Raw genomic sequence first — 24252 nt, 5'->3', positions numbered from 1 at the left:
CAGACTCGACGGTTCTCAACAGTACGGTTCTGCGTTCGCTAAACATAGACCAGGATCGCGATTAGGTCACGTCAAGACGCAGCTCCAGTCGGGCACGAACCACGTGTAAGACGAATAATAAAACTCTCGCCATGTTAAATACGCCTGCGGACGCCAATAGTAAGTTTCCCGACAGGAAATTACGATAAACACTGCATCCCACCTGCTCCTCGTGTCTAGAAGCGTATATGCATAGATTTAATTAAACGATCGCGATCGCAGCTGCGGAGAAATCTCGATATATATTTGTATAATAAAGTTGTTCCTTCCCGTCGGAACGAACGTCAGTTAATTTTCGATGAAATATGATGATTTCGAGATATAAATGATGGAAGAAAATCCAAACGACTAAATTTTTCAGACCGCTCAGAACTATAATAAATGGTAAAAATTTATCGCGTCAGTTTGAATCAATTGTTTATCTTCGGAATTTTAATTCAACATTTTAAATACTAAATCTTTGAATGAAATATTAAAAATTCGCAACGACGTTTTTTCGTATTCTGAGGAAAAGTGGGGCCTTTGAGAGCCAAAGAATTTGTCAAAGAATCCATTAAAATTAAGGACAAGGATTCCGCGATAGGAAGCCTGTGTAGATCAAATAGCTTGCTTCTTTTAACTTTATCAAACGATGCTGATAAAAACGAGCAGCAACTCGGTCGTTTTTCTCGTTTTTCAACGGCTTTCCGAGAATTCGAACGATTGTGAGAGGAAACAAGCGTATAAACACTTTCTTTGTCGATAACGATCGTCGTAGAATTGGATCACCGTGGGATGTTGCGATGTCGGCCGATTATGCAAATCGTTACCGTTAAATTGCATCCGCTGCGCGATACTAATGTTGGACTTTCCAAGCTCCAGCGAAACGAGACCGACGGGTGTCCTCGATTATTCCGTTCTCCCCGACCGATTATTCGTTTCCTCCGAGAATAGAACAAACATTTTACACGTGTTATACATAGAATAATAAATCGCACGAAAAAAGTAGAAAATCTGATTCACCTTTTAAAATTTGTAAGCAATCCTTAATTTTACTGTCAAGTATTTAAATATAAAATTATATAGTTATTGATTATATAATTAATAACTATATAAAAATATATTATATAAATTAAATATAAATATAACTTATATACGAATATTCATATATAATATATTTTTAAATAAATTATGTATAAAGATAATTATGTTATTATATAAATATAATTCTTGAATATTTACCAAAATTCGCAACTCTTGCAATAGAATTACATTAATATTTTAGAATAACGTAAGAAAAAGATTGGATTGACCGTTACACGCGCGCGCCAAGCACCGTGTTTTATCGGGCATGCAGTGTTGTAATAAAAATTCTTTTCGGTACGATATCCTTGGAAAACATTCAAGTTACCGAAATAAAAGAAATGCAACGGTACAGATCAACAGAGAGAGAAAGAGAGAGAGAGAGAAAGATGAAACGCTTTGGCGCGTTCGCGATTGTTGCGGAGGATAAACTGCAGTCGCCTTTGCCAAAATCTCGGCGACCACCAGTCTCGACGTCGTCGTTGTCGGTGCAATGCCGTAGAAAAAAACCGTTCATACTGAAACACTACAATTGGCCCTCGGTGCGAAGTCCGATTCTCTCGCACAATAAACCGCCAAGATTTCCTTGTACTTTATGACACTCGCGCAGCCGTTGCGGAGGTTACGGTTTACGATCTAAACATCAGCGAGATTCCAGGAGAAGCTTTTCTCCGTCCGACACGGGGCGGGCTCTATCTTTATTCCGACTTTATTGTTGCCGTAAAATACGCCTGTCGGCGTACTTGTTTTCGATAAGCGAACGGTTGCAAGCGCGACGGAGCCCGACGAAAATTTTGCTTGTGAACAAACACGGGATCGAAAACGAACCACGGCAGAGAATACTAGAAAAGCTCCAAATTCGAGTTCTGTCGTGTACGTAATCCTTCGATATCGTGTTTTTTTTTTTACTGGTAAAATTGGAGCAACGTTTCGTTTTAACAATTTATTCGTGATACTCCAGAGTCTTTATTTTTTAGTAAAAATATCGCAAAAATCGCGATTATTACATCCGTTTTGAAAATTAAATTTTAAATAATAGAGTATTAGAGAAAGAGAGAGAAAAAAAGAATCGCGCGCGCAATAGAAGTATTGAAAAAATGTTTTTTCTCTCTTGCGTTGATACGTATCTAAAATAAGAATAAAAAAATAAAATGTCAATATTAATTGAATATCAATCCTTTTCTCCTTGCTCTGCAATTTAATACAGAAAAGTGTTTCTTTTCTGCGTCACGCCTGATTAAAAGCGAAGAGAAATATTTTCTCGGCTATACGTGATTCACCGATTACTAACGTCAGACCACTATCATTTTTTTTTCACGATCCAGAGTAAAATTTATTTTAAGAATATCGCAAGAGGCGCAAATAGTTAGCAATCATATATATGTATTTTGTATATGTATATAAATCTTGTACTGTCATTGTATATATGATAATCTTTATTGTATTAATAATCTTTATCTTCATTAAAATTATATTATATTATATTTATATTATATTAATTATATTTATATGATAATATATATTAGAAAATCATTTATTTATAATATAATTACATTTAATTTAATTTAATTTAATTTAATTTAATTTATTGTGTATTATATTATAGTAAAAATAATTTAAATATACATAACTCACATAATATATTTTTAATAAAAAATAAACAAGCTAAAAATTCCAAGTGAACTGAATTTGGTAAACTTGCTTTTGCAATCGATATATAGAAAAGGATATATAGAATAAAATTAATTTCTTTGGTCAATATCAAAATTAATTGAGAATGAAAGTAATTGAACTGCTTTTTCGCACCTTAATTGACTCGAGGTTACAATATCAGGGCGATAATAACTTTTATCATGTAATGATCGAAGTATTGACGATGATTTATGCGTTGCCTCGAGTCACAATTATTCAAGTGAATTTTTATAATCACTTATTTATAGCTAATCGTCGATTTACGTAATTTGCACGCAGTAATTGCGCCGCTACAACGCCGGAAGAACTTGAGCGCGAAGTTTGTCGATGCGTCGTGCTAGTTGGTGCTGAGTCTGTCGCTCGTGACTGTGCTTCGTGTCAGCTAGCGCATGCTTTGAGTCACCGTCGGCAGATGCGGCGTGAAGCAACGACATTGGCTCCAGATGACTCGCGTCGAAATGAAAACGTGTCTTCCGTCGTAACGCCCGTTGAGAAGCAATCGAACGTGACGGTTGAGAAACACGTCGTCGTCGTCGAGATCTTGCTGTAGCATGATTTACTGATGGTTTTACCGTAATAATAATAATAATAATGATTATTATTATTATTATTATTATTATATGTATATATATGTATGTATGTATATCGGTACCTCGGAGCGACGACAAAGTTTTAAATAAATTGGATCGCACGATGGACATGCTTCCTCTGAATTTTACAGACTGACCTGGCCTTCGATTAATTTTGTGTAATTAATTCCTCCATCAGTTCTGTCAACGGTAACATGTAATTACCGTTGAGGGAAAAATTCGTTTCCGATCCCGAAATACCGATCGCTAATCCGAGGGGAAGGGTCGAGTTAACGTGGAAACGAACATATGGCGGTCGTTGGCACGCGTCATACAATTCCCGAACGAGCGCTACGTTTAGAATAGTGAAAGAGGATACGAGCGGAAATGAACGAAAGTTGTACGCATAAAGGACGTTAATCACGAGGGAGCGCGATGCGGTATAATGCGTTTACGCTTCTCTTATAACTTAGGCGGATCGCTAAGGGTCGTTAATTTTGGCAATATGTACGTATCCTATAATACGTACCGCGCGTATCGTATAGCGCTCAATAAGGCTCTCCTACGATAAACCGTACCGCAACGATGGGTATTAAATTAAAGAATCGGATGTCGAGAGAGCGGGCAGTACGTGCTTCTTACTCCAATCGTTTTCGAACCACCCGAACCACCTCTTCTCGCCATTCGGTACGTTTAACGTGTTTAGAAACGCAAAAGAGAACCCCGATTAGAAGTGGCTTCCCTCAATAAAGTCGACTTAACAATGGATGTCATACACAAAAAAGGGGAGTTTCCCCCCCCCCTTCCTCCCTGGTGTCGGATACGCGGCATAAATCCACCCATTCAATCGCGCTTCGCGTTGACCTTCCTTGCTATGAAAATGGGTTAGGTGAGAGTACACGCGATTCAAGAGAGCGATTTCGTAATCGCCGCACGTACGGAATCCTAGGTATTTCATCGGACGTGTCTTCGCGGAGGACATTTCCCGCGCGGACTTCCGTACGTTCGCGAAATTATTCTGGTTCTCTCCAATTATATCCTTCAACCGTTTGCATCGTTGAGATTTTGATTAATCCTTGTTTCACCGAGGGAAATGAGTGTATAAAGAAATAAATAAAGTCTGATTGCTCAAGCAAGTCATTCCAAAAAAATGAAAAAATTTAACTTTTTTGAACAAATGTAACTTGATAAAAAATGTAGGACTTGACAAATCGTTAGTGACTCAATCGATTTTTATTGGACCGATGATGGCGAGATTTTTTAGAATTCAATTATTTGGTACGCTGAGAATAACTCCAAAGTGCGTAGAAACGTTCGTTTAACTTATATTAAGACTTTTAAGTAGCCGCCGCGGCCATATTGAAATCGTGATAAGCGAGAAATTACACGTAATGTTTTTTACGTGCCGTTTGTAAATAAAGAAAATTTGCATAAAACAATGTATTTAATGAGATCGCTTTAAAACACGGACTTTAACCCTTCTTTTTTTGTCCAACAGTCAGTAAATAGTCGTAAAAAGAACAGTAAAATAAAACCTATTCATGGAGGAAAACACGCGGACAGCTGTTGAAAGGAGTGAAAAATATGCTTTTACGTATAACATTCAAAGATAACTTTAGTTGCAGTCTGTTTTTACGAATTTGGTACAAAACAAGCCACGTTTTTACAATAAAGGATATAATAACGAAATAACGTACAACAAAATTTCATTGTTAACACGTCACTTTTCACACCTATTAATTTTTTCCACGATACTACGTCAATGCAGAGCCCTCGGGCGATCACTCAGGAGTCTTAATGATGTTTGTAATGATTAATAATTTTATCTCGTCCATCAATATCCATACTGTATTCTCATTAGCTTTTGTTTTATTCATTTGTATAAATTTCAAGAGTCCTCGATTCAAGTACATATTGTGTTTTAAAAAATGTAGTTTGTCACTTGTAAAATTTTAGAGCGTTAAAACCAGAATATGAAAAAAAATCATTTTACGAAATTTTTACGTTTTACGTAAAAATTCCATAAAACAATTTTTTTTTTCATATTCTGGTTTTAACGCCCTAAAATTTTACAAGTAACAAACTCTGATACCATTAAATAGGTATCAGAGCATCCCTTCGGAAGAATAAAGGTTAAACGCGTTTCTCAATGTACAACACCTTTGTGATTGTAACGTGTACAAAATAATAAAATTGTACCCCAAATATCAAATAAATTTGAAACTATACAAAATATGAGAAAAAATATATTTAAAAAAATATGTGTAACAGAAGAAATATTAAACAAAATCTTTTTTTAAAAAATTCAAGAAAGAAAAATCAATCATTCTGTAAAAAAAGAAACTCCAAAGTGTCTTTACGAATAAAATGAATTTGACCAGTGGTCAAAATACAAAAATTTCATTACATTTCATTACATAACAATTTATCCATGAGACAGTCAACCCCGTTGACTTGTTCCCGCGATAGGGTTTCCTTATATCGTCTCGCGCACACCGAGACCTCTTGCGCGGATCTCACGAAGACGGTTTACGGTCTCGGTGACCGCGTAAGAAGGACCTTAGATAAAAAGCGCTCGTTCTCGGCAGACGGTTAAACCCGTTACGGATATAGCTCGGGTAGGAGAACGCGAGTGGGGCGGAAGATTCGTATTTTCGAAGAGGACTGCCAGCATCTGTCGGCGGCGAGCATGGAACGAGCATTGAAACAAACGCGCGGAACACGAGGGAGGATTATCTCGACCGAGGTGCGTACTTAGGATAACAGCGAGAAAAGACGGAAGTATATCCAAGGAAAATAAAAGGAAAAATGCGAAAGGATCTCAGTGAAACAGAATGGACAACAAACAAGATGAGCTCTGGTATTAAAGAGAGAATGCTCTTGTATATTTCCCTTAAAGGAACTCACTTTCTCTGATTTTTTTTTTCCAAGTTAAAAGCGGTTTTAATCCCAATATCTATGCTATTTAATATTCGAAGACTTATTTAATATTTTATTACAAAATTATTTTTTACGCCAACTGCATATTAAATACTCGCTTCGATATTCAAAGAAAATCTTTATGCAAGAGTTGATATACCTCCCACAGACAATTAAGATTTCGTAACGTGTAACACTGTTTTCGGTTTGATGCAGATTATAGTTCGTGCCTAGCATCGGAAACACCCACGCGCGTTGCAAATCTAGGACTAGTCATCCATAAAGGATTCAAGGCTAATCTACCGACCATCATTATTAATTATATGCGAAGCCATTATGAATCCCGATAAAAAAAGCATAACTATGAGAATCGCGAATATAATTTAAATTGAAATCAGTTTGCAAAAAGAATATTTACTCTCTACATTGTTTAAAAAAAATAAACAATTGAAATAAAAAAAAACGAAAGGTTTTTTTAACAAACACACGTGTGCCCCAGCACATTTACCATTTTAACTTTAGCCATATTGATAAAAGCATAATAAATCTAGCAACAGAAACTACGTCCATTAATCATTAGAATCCCAATCTGATTTTACATCGTTAGAAAGTTTGAAACTCCGGAGTTTCTTCATTAGCAAATACTAATGTATGAAATATAAAGCCCCTGAGATTTTACAGTAATTAATTTCGTTTACGTGGCGTCTTTGTTAACACGCTCCAACCGAGATTAGAAATTGATGTTCCCTGTGAAATCTTATCAAATTTCATTTAGAAATCTGTAATGTGACAAACAGAAGACGAAAATATAAAATTATTCCTTTAAATCGTGAAATTATTAATGCCAGATTGTTCTATCGGTGTTAAAGTATTGTGAAACTGTAGAAAAATAGAATTAAAATTAAAATATAGAAATATGGAGCATCATACTTTACTTTTAATCTTATGTTTAATATATTATGTTCATATTTGAAAATATAAAAATACATAAAAAAGCGAAATATAAAAGAAAGTAATACGTTTAATAAAAGAATACTTTAATTATATATTTTTAATAAAAAAAAACATCGACATAACCGAAACGTAAAAATAAAAACATTGAATATACTTTGGAAATATTCTGTATATTTAAACATTAATTATATATAACTGCATGCGTATCAATTTTTTGCGATGTAAAAATCTGTATAAGGAGAAAATTTTCTCATAAAATTTACCCTGAAAAACATAGCAGTCGTAGGATAACATTGTATTTCAAAAAATTTTATGATTTTTTCTGATTTATTAATGTCTACTACACACATTTTATATTTTAACACGGTATTGTAAAATGTAAAATATATATGATTATTTTTATTAAATCGTGCAGTGAAAATTTAAATATGTGAAACAATTTATTATTCTTTATTGTTTCAAATAAAACAAATGTCAAGTAGTAATAAAAATATACATTATATATCATACAAATTTTACAACGAAGCATGATATTTTCAGTTTGACAAAATCGCTCGTGATAACTTTACTATGCAGCATGGCAATTGATAGCGCACTATTTCTACCATAAATAGACTATATAACGCCATATATCAATGAATAGAATGATGTAGTATGTAAGGCAGAAGATTCACAATCCAAAGATCCCAGGTTCAAATTGTATTACAGTAAGCGTGTTTTAAAAAAATGATTTATACAATATTAAATTCATAACCATGTAAAGACAAATTTCGAATATTATTACACACATATTACTATATAAGAAAATCTTATAAAAGCTTTTACAATGCTGCACAGTGATGTTTGTTAAGTAGTTTATAAAATATCTTTTGTATATTTCAAAAATTGCTATCGTTACTTACAATATTTGATAGGTTATCGAGTTAGGTACTCAAGCTTATCGCCATACATAGTAAAATATGTAGCAAATTTTGCGATAAAAATGTAAACGAAAAATTCTCTCCGTGTACCTTCGTAGTATACTCCCTGTCCTACATCATGTACCATAAAGTGTTGAAATACTTAACAAAAACCAGAGGGTACGGTCAAGTAAATATCGATATCAAACTTGAGCGTGCCTTATCTCCTATTCGTGCCAATCTGCGAGTGACGCGGATGACACGTCGAGTGGCACGATTCGCCTACACTTGGTCGTGGTACACATCGCTTCTGCCCACGCATGGCACGAGCCGTCTCTTCGCCGTCGTCGTCGTCGATCATTCTCATTGAGTTTAACGCTTTCGAGCAGCACTCGCAAAGCGCATCCGAGTGACGTACACTCCTCTACGCCCATGCTTAAATCTGCGCCGCGTGATTGAGATTTCCTACGATCGTTCTGAAAAGCGCTATCAATTACCGCGTCTGCTCTGGCACCGTGTAATAAATCTTAGCGACATTTTGTCTATAGCGTGCAACGTGTAATAATAGATCGAAGCAAATTGGCGAAATGAAAGAGAACGAGAGCACAATCAGTGTTACGTATTGTTCTCGCTTTAATAACTAATAATAATAATGGAAAAAGAGACGCGGCAATTTTTGCAGCTTCAATTTTTATCTTCGAACACTTGGAATAATAACCACTCGGAGCGACACGATTTCCCGAGTGACGCAAGCGGTAGCTATCATCTTTCTCTCTCATTCTCTTCCGCGCAATACTCGCAATTTTATACGGAACGCCCCAGGTGCACCGCAATGTATCTAATGCACTCCTGCGTACTCCCGAGACATACATTACACGCAGATGCGCCGCATCATTGCCCGTCGCCTTCGCCTAAGCTTTCTTGTTGCGAGCGCGATGCATCGTCGCGTCTCGCCGTGCTCGCCCGCAGCAAGAAACGCTTTGTTTGCCGCCGTGGGTAGAGAGACCAAGTCGGAGCTCTTTTCCATTACCAGTCGATTAAGCCATTAAGTTTGACAATAGACCGGTTTCTGGTGAGCCAACGAAATGCGAGGCTCCGAGAGAATCCCAAGTCTTTTCGTGTCAGATGTTTCAGAAAAATATTTTTTTTTCGCCGACTTGGCGAATTGTCTCGTTATAGCAAGATAGTTAAAGCAAGTCTCTCGATCGCTAACAAAGAACAAACCACTGAAAGAAATGAGGAAAACGGATAAACGAGAATAATGCTGCAATTAGATGCTTATTACGTAAAGTAGTTCTAGAACACTTTCATATTCATAACCGTAGCAGAACTGTAATTATTGGAATTTTCATTTTGCAATGAATATATTTAGCTTTCCTTTCTCTCGCATAAATTTCAATACTGCAATTCTTTCATGAAAAGAATCGACTTTTTTTTTTATTAAAACTTCTGCTTCGGTATTTCCGAATTTTTATTCGCGAACTCTAATTGTAATTAAATAAATAAAAGACTCAATCTAAAGCTCGATGTATGCATATGCAAAAATAAAACAATAATCAAGGTCACAGACGAGCCAGTTAGGTTAAAAAATTATAATGCATAACTTAATTATAATTATTTTTTTTATTTATAATGTTCTTTCCTTCTCAACGCGATTGAAAGAAAATTTACTAAGGTGCCGCGTTGAACGAGCTATTTCATGCAATTTACGATATTGTATCTGATTTTTTGAAAACACTATCTCTTCGCCAAGTACGATCAATTTTCACATTTCGTTGTCTATATATGTTTCTCTACGTGAGCGCTGCAACGGTCAGTCCTCGTCGCGACATTCTCTTTCCTGTTTTTCCTGGGGGGGAGCACCCGGAAGCTCTATGGAGCGTTTTGACATCGATACAATGAGGAAGAAAGGTAAAGCAACGCGGGCGAAGTTTCATTGCCTTTCTCGACAGCTGCATCTCTGCCCGGCGACATATTGAATCGAGCGAGCAAAAGCGGCGAATTTTTCTCGCAGCCCACAAAATAAAGTCTGAACCCCACAGACCGCAATGCTTTGTGTGTTTCTTTCGAAGCAATCGAAACGATATTCCATACAACTCGAACTTTTTTTCATTTCGAACGATTCATGATAGGTTTTCCCTTTCTTTGTTATCTGCCTACTTTACGAGGCACCTAATTCAAGAATATTGAAGAAATTAAAATCATAAATTTGCGAAACAAGAGAGTGTGTCACTTTTCGAAACGCAACAATTTTCAATAATACAATTTTAAATAACTTTTCGCAATAAATTCTTTACAGTTTTTTTCAAAGGGGCGAAGGGTTAGATGCTAGTCAGCATCAATTATTATTAGATTAATCTAATAAAAACGTGATATCACTAATTTTCTTATTCAATCTAGAAGCTGTGTTATGACCGATAGTAACAATTGGTTGAATCTGAGAGAGTATATAAAATCACACGAATAAATAATAAAGCACTAAGATCTAGCTACGACCGAGGAGGGCCTTCTTGTTTAGATTTGTATTTAAATAATACAATGTGTATGCGGATATTTTTGAATTTTTATAGTATTTAAAAATTGAACGTTTTAGAGAGGAGAGAGAGAAAACATTTTCAAGGATTACGTTGCATTTTTAATACTACATTTTTTCAGCAGTATGAATATTTTAATATTTTATCTTATACATGTTTGCACGGTTATATTCAACTCTGCGATTCACAGATTTGTTTAGCTGTGAAAAAGGCTTTTTCCTAACCTCAGATCCAAGCGCAACGATGTGCAGAATGAAATATTGTGCTTCGTACAAAATAAACACGCGCTATATGAGATGAATGCAATAACAGACGTTTCATGTAGAATAAATATTTGCCTTGATTCACATTGCGCTATGGGACAATTTAGACAATTTGATTTCAATTCCATGGGCAATGCAATCTATCTATAGAACGTGCAGATTGCAATTAGGATAATTAGCAAGGAAAACGTTTTGGATATCGACGGAATTGTGCCAACGACTATGTCATCTGCGTGCTAATACAATCGCGATAACAATATTCATCGAGATTGGACCGTATTGACCTGTCTGTAACCGTACGGCGAGTCACTAAAACGGACACAGAGCTGCGGGATTATGCAATATCCTGAATACAATGGGATATTGAATGCATAGGGTATCAGAAAATAAAGCTTGCAGTTAGAAGGTTTGAAGAGGTAATCCCTTTCATTGTCAATTAATTTTATTTTATAACGCGCTTTATATCTTTAGCAAATGTCGCTGAATGGAATATCGATATTAACCAGTTCACTGATGGATCTGAAATCAACGTTTTGTGCCGAAATGATGGGAGTGAATAATTTCGTATTTCACATGGAAGCTTATCTATAAGCGCTCAGGTATTGTATTATCAGTTAACATTATCAGTTGTGGCAATTTATTTTCGCTCGTATATGAGTCAGTAAACTAAGGCTAATATTTTATCACAGAATTTATCTGTTAATACAGTGATACGCGATCTTTTTGCACGAACTTTTTTAAACTACTATTATATTTTTAATTTTGTTATTTTCAGAGTAGGCAAAATCTGGCTGCTGGCATAATGTCTGTTTCGGTAGCGAATATATTGTATATAATGTTATTTATATACGCATTATACAAATAAAATGCGTAACCTACGGTCATGCGGCTCGCGGGTTGCGCTACACTATATTATAATAATATGATACTTTGGTATTATATCCTTAAAATATAATATGATATTCATAATACGCCTATTAAAAATGTTCTCATGTGCAAACACATTTAGACAAAACATGCACTGAAAAAAAAAAGAATTTAATAATAATAAATGATCTAAATTTGGTAAAATAATTTCAATTGGACTGATTAATGTAATGTAATATTTAGTAATTATATTAATAGCAACCAAAGATAATAATAGCGATCAACCGGTTATTAAACGGTTACCACACTGTTACTAAATATTACTAAATATTTGATTACATTAACTGAATATTTAATTGAAACTATTTCACCAAGGTTTAGCAACTGTCATCTAAGTTCGATTATTATTACTAGACTCTTTTTTTTAGTGGACTTTCAAGTGGATCGTAAATTTGGCGATAATACGGATAGTCAAAAATGCAATGTTACATTCGTGATATATAATGCAGCACGCGTTAATCGGAGCATTCGTAAGCACAATTTATTTGTACGAATGTTTATCACGCTGAGCGGTATATCGAACAAATTATTTATACAATCGGCTGTAATACGATCGAAAATGATAATGAATTTCCACCGTCGGTGGAAGCGAACCTCGCGCAAACCCGTAAACTGTTATTACTCCATCAAATGCACCCAGCATGCGAGAATGATGAATTTGGCGTATTTACGACCGTTTAATTGCCGTCGAAATTACAACAGCGAATCGATTATTAATGGTGGTATTTATGCGGAAAAGGAATCTAATGAGCGCACTTTGGAAGCGGGATTTTTGAATGTGCTCTAATTTTCGACTAATGAGTCGAGCATGTCACATGAATGATTCATCAAGTCAGTTTCAAAGCCGTTTACAGGCTCGGACGATTCAGTTAGGCAATACGAACTTGCGCACACGAAACGCAATTAATCTATCAGAAAGAATATTTCAAAATGCAAAATATGTGTATATAATAATGATTTTAAAAAAAAAACTCTCCCACTTGGGCGGACGGAGTGCGGAACGTAACGGTTAATCACAGTGGTTAAAAACAAAATATTCAAGCAGCAACATATTTCAAATAGCAAACGTCGATTACGATAATAAATTAATTACAACGCGCTACTTCGACTTCAAAAAAATTATCGAGTTTACGAGTCATCTCGTATTTATGGCATAAGCAACGACATGCCGCGTGCATCACGTTTACGTTCTTCTCGATATAACGGGGCTAGTCCGTTAACGCCGCGCTTTACAGTTAGCCGGTCGTGCGAATTGTACATTTATAGTTCCGGCAAATGAAGGCCTGCTCTATCAAAAGAGAGACGACGCGAAATAAAAGAGAGAAAGCACAATGCGAATTTCGAGATAGCCGCGAGCAAAATATCCATTGTTAATGAGGCTTTAATAAATGTTTTTTTTTTTGGTGCGCACATGTGGAGCGTGCACCGTCTTCTTCAGTACGGACATGGCCACTGAAGCGACATAAAGTTAACGCAATTGCGAAATAATGACACGGCGGGTGCGGCGCTGTCCCGTGCGCTGAAGCGAGGTCGTGGAACCGGGTCGCATCATATAATGAGCAAAGGCATAAAAATCCCGCGTAAAACGCTCGCTACGCTCGAGAGGACGAAGTGCAGAAAATGAACGCACTCTCTTTTGCAATAAAGTCCTTATCGGTCGACGTTACTGTCGGCCGACTGATACGCCGTCCAATTTATTATTGCGAAGTGGGTAAACGGGACGATGTTGAGAATTTAACGAGTGGCTTCGAATACCCATTTACCTGAGCGAAGCCTATACCGTCTGGCAAAGCTGACGCTCCGCGAGAGCGTAATCGATCGGGCGGGCCTATCGATCTTTTTTTCTTTTTACAACGGAGGTGCTTCACCTCGTGCGTCGTTCCATTCGACTGTGCGAATTTTCCGATCGATTTCTCCCTGGGACCGACATCCGCGCGAGACCGGAAAATCTCTCCAGCTCGTTTTTTTTTTTTTTTTCTCCCCCTTGCCTCTTCGAGAAGGGAAAAATACGCCGAGGAAGAGAGAGGAAAGGAGAATAAAAATATTAATATGCCTTTCCAATTGCTTCCACTCGATGAAACTATACGAGAGTAATTAATTTCCTTCGTTCGTGCGATACGTGGGACGTCCGTAGGTCGATACACGCGATGGGAAACGCGAGGTGAGAAATTTATTACGTCTCGAATTATTATCAGATTCAAAAACGAGTCGTCTTCAGAACGGTTCGTTTCGGATATTGAAATGAGAAATATGATGAAATATTGAATATATTAATTTTCTGACAGTTGTTCATCTCTGAATAAGTTCTTAATTATAAAATCGTTTTATTGTTTATGTGAAAAACATACAAGACTAAAATATAAGAAAGGTCAGTCAACGAACAGAGTAAAATAATAATGATGTGTATTAATAATGTAACGACAATAAACATTTTTGTTAAATTATTAAAAGATATGAAGACATGGACAAATGTACACTGAGGAAAAAAATTACGAAATTTTAATAGATATTTATTCGAATAGTACTAATGAAATATTTACTAAATAAAAATATATATTTATTTTGTACAAAAACCACTAATTTAAATATAATTTTTTCTTGTAGAGTAAATACTTATGTACCTTAAGTAAATATTTCATTAGCACTATTCAAATAAATATTAAAATTTAAAAATTTTTTTCTCTCAGTGAGTTTCTGACTAACTTGTCATTTTTCAGCACGAGACACGCAATTAAATATAAATATAATATTCAAAATTAAAATGCAAAATTAAATATATATAAAAAATAACAAATAGATGCAAAAAACCGGAATATAAAAAAAGAAATGTGAACCATAATACAGTACAGATTGATAAAATCCAGTGGTAACATAGTAATCATATTTTGCCATGTAGATTACACATCCGATGTCACAAAGTAACGATTACTATGCCGCCATTGGATTTTATCAATCTGTACTGTACTATATTGCGGTTCGCATTTCTTTCTTTATATTCCGGTTTTCCACATCTGTTTATGAATATTTTAGGTATATTCGATTTGGTATTTTAATTTATATTTAATTTTGAACGTTACATTTGTTTAATTGCGTTTCTCTTGCTGAAGAATAACAAGTTAGTCAGAAATGTACATGTCTTCATATCTTTTAATAGAATAAAAATCAAGATTTAATACACATCAATATGTTTTGTTTTAATTTATTTACGTGCTCGTTGACTGACTTTTTATTTGTTGATTTGCGTTTTCATATATCGAGGATAAGTTTTTAATTTATTTGTTTATTTACCTAAAATATAAAAAATAAAATATAAAGATTTATATTATGTAAAAAGAATGTGTTCTATATTTATTTAAATTACTAAAAACAATTGTGTTTGCCAGCAATTTTTCTAGCTGATAAATTATTTCAGTTGTTGACGCTAAACTCTTCTTCGTTTTACAGATTTCCACGCATTTTATGGATTTTAGATTAAACTAACACGTTTACAAACGTATGTATTTACAAACATTGAAAAATATGTTAGCCTTTAAATTTAAATATAAAATTCTGTTAATTTGCGTTTCAATATCACCATGTTATTGAATTCGTTCAAACAAAATCACCCAATCAATTCTTAATACGAGAATTCACGATATTGAAATAGTGACAAATATTTATATTTACAAAAAAAAAGTGCAATTGGCATTCTTTTGTGTATTTAAATACCGTGGAGAGCTTTTTGAAATATTTTGTGACATACCAATGTAATCAATCATTCGAATGAGTTTGGTAGGTGCAAAGTGATTTTCGGAAAAGGCATGTATGCACACGTGCACATATACATACTTCGCACGTTTTACATCAAGTTTTTATTTGAAAAAAAAAATGAAAGGGATGCAATAAACGCAAGTGTCAAAAACAAAAGAGAAGCACTAAACTTGTTATTGCGCTTTTACTGTGAACAGTTTGTTTTGAAATTCGTCAAAGAGTGACGCTAGCATTAAGACAATGATGAGCCTGATTTATAGTACGATGTGTCAATACTTTATACGCAAACGACGATGCCAATACTGGCATTACATTTTCTTCGTGCAACAAAACATCTTTGCGAACAAGGCAGTTTGTCATCGATAAACAGAGCGACGAATGAACGAAGTTGTCATGAATCGACCTTCTAAACGCCACTCGCCGATATGAGCGAATGCATAATGAATAACACGCCGAAGGAGCACCCTCGGCTGAGTATCGTCGAGAGGGCCGCGTTAATCATCGATTAACAGCGATCTATTCGCTCCAAGTGCACGATGTTCTGCCTGATGACTCAACTCAGCGATGATTCGCTCTCTCGGGTTGGGACCGGAAATGCAAAGCGTTTCAAGCATCAACGCCGACGAATTCCTATGCCGAGTGTCATATCCTGGAGAATTTTGTTGGAAATCGCGAAGTCAAATACGACAAAGTTACCGAAAAAAAGACAGAAAATTGGAAAAAGGTGTACTCATACCTTTTGTTAAAATATTATTAAATATATGATAATTATTACGATATTCCTGCTAAAGTATTTTGAAATATTACGAGAGATATAAAAAGAAAGATTTCGAAGAATTTATACGTCGATAAGGATCTTAATTACGAGACAACTTAGAAACCGAAGACATGCAGCGCACTGAAAGGGTTGAGAATACTATAAGAAATCATCGAATGGCGAAAGAGAGAGACGTTCGATAAGATCCGTAGCTTTCAGTACGCTGAAGTACCAAGTGGTAGCTTCAAGGTCTTTTTGTCGGTACCTTCACGGCCTGTCGGCCATTCCGAGAAAGACGAGAAGAAAATAATGAGCTCCAGCGAGACTTGGACGTTGAGTTTATAGCGTCAATATTAAATAAAGTCAATGTTTCGTTATAATTTTGCAGCATGTGTCATAAAATAAGGTTTGAATCATTCTAATTTAACTAGAGAAGGAAAACAGCTTTGTACGATGTGCGCAAGATTTCGTAAACGATTTTAAGATAGACCCTAATTATGCGAGTCAACAACAAACTCAAACATATTTCTAAATTTCAACAAAATGTATCTTTATGTAAAATCTAAAAATAAAAAAAAGAAACGAAACATTTTATACACTTACAATATTAAATTATAATAAAATAAATTAATGTAAGAAAAAAAAAGGAAACCTATGTATCATGCAGTGAAAGATAATTTCTTTGTCACTTCCTTGAACGTGTCGTACTTACTACTAAACTTTTTCGAAAAAAATTTATAAAATGTGGGATCTTTAAAGAAGACACATTTATTTGGTTAATTTGAATGTATTTGATATTTCATACTTGCAAGATTCCGGAGATTCAACGCTCGCTCACTTGTCGTCACATTGTTCGCGAGTATTATCGTATTTTATTTTATTTTCAATTCGAGTACTCGCTCGATCGACTTGGTTAATCCTTTGCCGTACCATTTAGCTTGACTAGAACTAAACCACGATTGTAACTAGAGAAAAATCATTTCACGAGTCTGACTCGCGATATTCATGTTTGGTACAAAATTTGTATCACGAGTCAAACTCGTCAAAGTACGGCAAGGGGTTAATGACTGTGTCGTCTTTCGCAATTGCTATTATGCACCTTACATATCTAAGTTCACGCCCGTAACAAGTGGATCTAATGCCCGAATTAGAATAAATATAATTATTTCCTTTCTAAGTCCCACAAAAATAAAGATTTTTATTGACTGAAACATTAATATCATACGATAAATATTCGCATTCTTCTTACATATTACGCTTTTTCACGACGAATTCAACTACTAGAGACTCATTTTTCATTAACTTCTTGAACGTGGTTTCGATGTTATATGGAAATTTGTGTTGCATCGCGATAAAAGTGGCTGTACTATAATGGTAAATGTGGATACTGTGATGTTTGAATGGTTATATATTAGGAATTCAAACTCATATTTTATTTTAACTATATGGATTTTCATAGTTCTCAATAATTCTAACTGTACCTTAAAATAAGGACTTTGTTGAACTATTGAGAATGGCTTGGTGTCAATCTGAAATAATCGTACGATAACGTTGTCACTCATATGCAACTCAAACTGTAATTTAATGTGACACTTTGAATATAACTTGTAGCATCGGAGCATCGAAAAGATCATATCGATATTAAAAACGCTAAAATAAATATTTGATAGTGCTAAAATCCTGCACAAGAAAATTAAATCAATATTAAATCAATAATTCATTGTTTCATATACATATAAGCAAAAACATGAAATCTTATGAAAAGAATTTAAGAATCTTAAACAAACGTAATTTGTTTACATGAAGAAACAAAATTTTTTCATGTAAGCAAATTATGTCTGTTTAAGATTGTCAATGAATACCTATATGAAACAATGAATTGTTCATTTAATACTAATTTTTTCGTGTACTTGTGTGCTTCTTCGCTCTTTAATTATTAATCTTGTAAAAGAATTGTTCAACAAGCTTGGAGCAGCATTCCGCAACTTGCTGATAACGGCTTGTCAAAAATTGATTTGCTGCGGAGGAACGCGGAATTCCAGAGTTACGATTTGATAGGAAGAGAAATGATATACGATGCACCGAGAGAGAGGTTCAGTTTCCGCGAGGAAATGCGTAGAACGTGCACGCATATCGCCGACATAAACTTTATACGTCTCTATTCCGTCTCTGGCGCCGCGTGAGTGCGATTAACCATTTTCCCACCACGTTACATATCGTTCGGGCACTCCTGACATTACTCATTTGCAGCTGGCGGCTTTTTCATGCAGCTGCAAGCGCAGCGCGCGATCGTACGAAAAGCTCGGCAGATTTAACCATCTTGGAGATTTATGCTGATGATATACGTTCGTAAGTATAATTACATTATAATGTCGCCTCGCGTCCTTTTTCTCTCCTCGCGCCCCTCTTTCTCTCTTTAACATCGGATATTAAGCAAAGGAAATTTATTTTATTATTTTTATGCGGTATTTTTCGACGCGTTGCAGAGGAAACGCGAGAAGAATTTCGCAATGCGATCGATTTAACGTTAAGGCAGACTTTTTTCTACGAAAGAAGGGAGGGTAACGTGCGCTCCGTCTCACATGTGATCGGAAAGAATAAATAAATCGTAATGTAAATCCCCATAAATCCTTCGCACAGCCCCGCACCGCCATCGCATTTACATTCAACATACTCCCATAAATTTTTATCGACTGCATTGACGAACTGGTGATCCCCTTTCCCGTGTCCAACAATAGACATAAATTTCATGGCGTCCTTTGTCACGCTTCATATTCTCATTGTAGACCTCCTTTTTACACACGAGAGATATTATTTATACTCGTGTCAAACTGCTGCGGAACCAATCGCGGTAATTCATCATTTAATAACTCTCTATTATAATCGGATAGGAATGCCAGGTTGAAATTTAATTTAAACTTTAATCGATAAAGATGTCCCGTTTATCTAAAAAAAAAGCCGGATTGCAGTTCAGAATTGGGAAAATTCTTAATCACTTATTTATCGGTATAATAAATCAATTTTAGTTAAGGGGTTACACACCTTTTCGATGCTGGAAAATTACTGATTTTTGGAAATTCTTTCGGAAAGGATAATAAATAAATTTGATATCTACAAAAGGGACACGTTTTATTAATTATTAAAGTGTAAAAAAATAATTATTTTAAACTATTTCGACTTATTTAAATTGACTTTTACTGGAATCGCTCTCGGGCCCACCCTTCCAGTCTTGGAAAATTATGAAACAAAAATAAGAAAAATGATTACAAGCCTTTGATTGACAATCGCGGGCGGTTGATGAAATCAACCGACCCTTCGAATTGCCACTACAATCTTTGTATATCATGTAAAAACAAGATACCACAATACAAACAAGGTCCTGGCCAAATTGATAACTCTATTAGAGCCTGAGGCCATATAATCAAGAGGAAGGAAGGAAGGAAGGAAAGAAGGAAGGAAGAATTACGAGCCTCTATAATGATTGTGTTATTATGATGACGGGCCAGATTTCAAAATTCATAAAAATCGAAAAATAGCATTTAAAAAAAAGTCCGATTTCGTGGACAAATTTTCAACCTTTATTGACGAAAAAAAAATTCACGTGAATAATTACGTTTTTGGATAACTGCTCACATTTTTTATCCATAGACACTGTAAAAAATAATTTAAAATAAAAAATTTGGAAAGACTTTTTTGAAAATTGAGAACATATGTAATCCCTTAAGCTGGTATTTCACAATCGTCTACTCGAAAAACAAAGCTCTAAGTTATTGAAATATTTAAACTTTGTTAATGGCATCGCGACGCTACCGCGACGCCTAATAAGAGTTATGTGCTCGAAGGTGGAAACTGGCAACGGTCTCATTTACAATGAATAAGTGGCCGGTATGCACGTGACAATTTATGTAATTACGTTCGCGCTTTGGAAAGGTCGTCGATACAAAGAAACTCGTGATTCATCGTATCCTTCTCACCGTAAACGCGATGACTGTCACGCCGTAATTTTCGCAATGGAATTTACTACGAGACGTTATTTCGCAATGGATGCCTGAGTAAAATAAGTTTACGACTGTTTCAACCCTGCTGTTTTCTCTATATACCTTTTTCGTTCCTTTTTTCTTGTTGCAGTGATGAGTACATTGTTGTGAAAGACGCGTTAAAAATTGCAACATAAATATTTTAATAGGAAACGGAGGAGATGTACAAAATAATATGAAAAAATCCAAGCAGTATAGAAAATAATATGAAAAAATCCAAAATTACATGGCTGCTGCTGCACGAAGCCTCAAGCGAATAAAATATTTACACGTGATTTTAATGCAATGCAGATTATTAAAAAAAGGATTTATTTTAATCGTTCTATATTACATCATTTTCCCGATAAGCAATCAAACTTGTTTATTAATTTTCGATATTAAAGGTAAAACGGCCCCTTTTTTTGCACGCGGTAATCCTTTGACCGTTGACGCTCATTAATGAACATTGCTGATGTTTGCACGGTGCTTATATTCACGTAATTAACGGTGAAACGGTCAAACAAAAATTGCTCCCCGTTGGAAAATCCATCTCGTACGTATTACGAATAAAATCACGAAACGTTAGGTTTTTTCATCTCCGGCTTTGCATATATTAACACGAAAAATGGTATAAGCTCGTAAATACTAATTTCGAGATTAAAACCGAAATTACGTGGCCTACGTCATGCGACGGGCAAGAATTAATTTAATGTACTAATTTTGTATTTAAAAAAATGTAAAACTGCGTAACACAGCAGCGCAATATGGAGTATTTATGAAAAAGTTTAAATGCCTTAGGCAGAACCACGCGAGAGCATAAACCACGCATAAAATGTAAAACGTAATGTAACTAGTTTTGCTATTTAAATGCGACTGGCGCGAAGGGATCTGTTCTCGCGGTAGTAGCACTAGCAACACGGCGTTACAACGCGAAGGAATTCTGCTCTGCGGTAAGAATTCCCCAAAGAAATTGCGGATCGTCTCGCGCGAATGACGGGCCATACGTGCTCTAAACGAAATCACACGGCAATGACGTTGCTTGTCGCGCGGCCATGAAAATGCAGCACGCATCGTCGCATGTGGCACGAATGAAACGCGCCGAACGATTCGAGAATCGCTCATCGATCATCGATCGATCGCGCCGAGAAAAGGCCCATTTTTTTTATATCTAAGTTAATTTCTACAATTAGATCATTTTGTTCTCGATGCCAATGTATTATTTTAACCATCTACGTGATCCAACGCATTTTTTTTCGCTGCTTTTTTGATCCGACCGGATCACCTGTGTCTGATAGTGTTTTTGAAAGGGATTTTAATTTTGGGCACTAAAAAATCTGAAAAAATTCTGGTACACTCTTTCAACATTCCAGAACACGAATTCACAATTGTTTGCCATGGAACGTTCTACACTTTTTTTGGTACGTGTTCGAATTTGAGGTAAAATAAATCAAGATTAAAAAAAAAAATTGCTTAGATCTTTTTTCAAATCCTCAATTGGAGGGTTAATATGATGATGCTTAGTTACATTTATTTTTCCAAAAAAACTCAAAATAAAATTTTTATTTTCCTCTGCAAGAGATCAATCGACAAATAATTGGTGTTCATGTACTCTCTAAATTTCACAAAGTTGAAAGATCACTCGAAAATTGCGTAGGCTCCATTTTCATTCTACAGAAATGAATTTTGACCTTTGTTAAACACACAATATTTTTAGAATATTACACAAATATTATTAAAAATTAAAATAATATTATCATTAATATTCCAAAAATATTATTTTTTTTTAATATCATAAAAATATTCTGTTAATATTAAATGTTTTTACGAAATATTCCTGATGTATTACTTTAATATCGTGAAATATAAAAATATTCGTACAGTTTCAAAATTTGAAAGACAACATTTCTTGAAATTATTATACATATTGTAGTTATTAATAATAAATAGCACATTTAAACTCTAGTGCATAAACTTCATTTCACTTTAATAAAAATAAAATTATAATAAAACATATTTGCATTAATATTTCAAAAATATTATTTGTTATTATATTAAGTAGAATATTACTTAATATTAAATAATATTACAGGCTTATAGGATCATTAGAATGGTAAATCACTCGAAAAATTGCATAGCCTCCATTTTTATTTTTCTAGAATGATTTCATTTTAAATTTAGAGAATACTGATCGTCAATCACGCGTGAACTCGTATTCGACAGTAATTTGTTAAATTAAAATGTCAAATTTGTCAATTGAGCAAATTGCTCGAATACTTTTTCACTCTCTTTCACTCTCACTGAATCACTGAATAATTGAATTTTGCAGGTATACGATATGCTCTTCAAATATAACTCGCGCGTTTGTGTTAATTTTACTAATCCCTCACCCCCAACAATCTATTTATATACGGGAATGCAGCTGCGGAGTTATTTATAAGAAAACCGAGAGGATAATTTGATTATCTGAACGGAGCGTGCATAGCGCGATTATTAAAGGATTAAAATTTCACGTTACGTGTCGAGGATGCAACAAAGTGGTAAATAAAATCGCGCAGAAATGAAGCTTCAACGATGAATGAACAATATACGTTATCATTGTCGCCGCGTGAATTTAGCCGCGGATCTTTTCAAGTTGAAAACAAAAAAACGTTATGGCACATATAAGAATAAGTTTCGTTCACACGTACTGGTAAACACGTATGTACGTGGCACAAACAGAGAGAAACATATGATGTAAAACAATGAAGAGCGCAGGAGCCAATCGAACGACCTTGAAAACAATGTACGAAAAAGTACAAGTGCGGATTTGTGTGTTCTCTTCAATAACATTTCGACGTCACATTCTCGTACGGTTTGTTATTTACTCCAAAGTTCGCCAAATCAAATTACACGTTATATACACGAGACGGTAAAACAAACAACAGCCGGACGCGAGGGATCAGCTGGTAGCGTCGAGCGCTCGCCGCGAGGAAAATTTCGAAAGCTCCGTAACGTAATGTATGCGACACTCGACGAGAACAGAGAATTCGGGACGGGTTACTCACCTTGACTCTCGGCGTGTGCAGCAGGAACGATGATCGCCAGCAACAGCGTCAGAAGGACCAACAGCAGTTTGCACCTCGTCGTTGCACCGTTGCCGCCGCCGCCGCCGCCGCCACCACCTCCTCCACCGCCGCTGTCGACGACGCGTTGCGGATCGGCGCGCCGGGAGTCGCGCGCCATGTTCCTGAGACTCGACACCGCTGACTGGCTGACTGCCTGGACGCGTTGACCGCGACTCACGCGAACATCATAACAACACGGATGCTCCCTCACGACACGACGCGACGCACGCTCTTCGCACGTTGGCTGTCTCGCGTCTGTCACTTGCGCGCGCACGCACCACACTCGCGTTACCGACCACCCAGCCCGACTGGCTCCGAACTCCGATTACTCCGAACGCGCAGACCGTTGCGACACCTCTGAAGTCGGCCGCCCTTTCCCCACTGAGTCCGACGGCGCGGCGGAGACGGCCGAGCGCGCACGATCGCGAGCGCGCCGTGACGCACGGAATTCAAACGCGATTTCGACACCGCGTGTTATTTTCGTAATTAATCCGTGAAGAAATTATTTTATTTATACGTTTGATGATACGGAACGCTCAGCTCTAAGAAATTTAATTTTCAGACACTACTGTCTTCGATTTTTTTTTTAAATATTGTATCTCTATTTTTATATTTTTAATAAAACTGTGTGTAACGTTCTAGACTTATTGTAAATATTTATTATGAAAAAAATATTATAAAATCGTACATTTTTTAACAATAGATAAAATTTACGCTAATATACCTTAATCTATGAAACACGTAAAAAATATTAATCGATAAAAGAA

At 35.6% G+C, this 24252-nt stretch overlaps 1 protein-coding gene across 2 annotated transcripts in view; it reads right to left on the bottom strand.

The window, feature by feature from the left end:
* The window catches only part of LOC105206612, a 110876-nt gene extending 87033 nt beyond the window's left edge, over window positions 1-23843 (bottom strand). For both annotated transcript variants that reach the window (XM_039458981.1, XM_011176097.3), the window contains exon 1: window positions 23426-23843. In XM_039458981.1, coding sequence (XP_039314915.1) covers window positions 23426-23603 — 178 coding nt within the window. In that variant the 5' untranslated portion in view covers window positions 23604-23843. The remainder of the gene's footprint in view (window positions 1-23425) is intronic.
* Window positions 23844-24252: the final 409 nt, after the last annotated feature.

This window comes from Solenopsis invicta, chromosome 16 (genome assembly GCF_016802725.1).
Source record: "Solenopsis invicta isolate M01_SB chromosome 16, UNIL_Sinv_3.0, whole genome shotgun sequence".
Classification (NCBI taxonomy): Eukaryota; Metazoa; Arthropoda; class Insecta; order Hymenoptera; family Formicidae; genus Solenopsis; species Solenopsis invicta.
The sequence above is the reverse complement of the archived record's forward strand: the minus strand, read 5'-3'. Positions and strand labels throughout refer to the sequence as shown.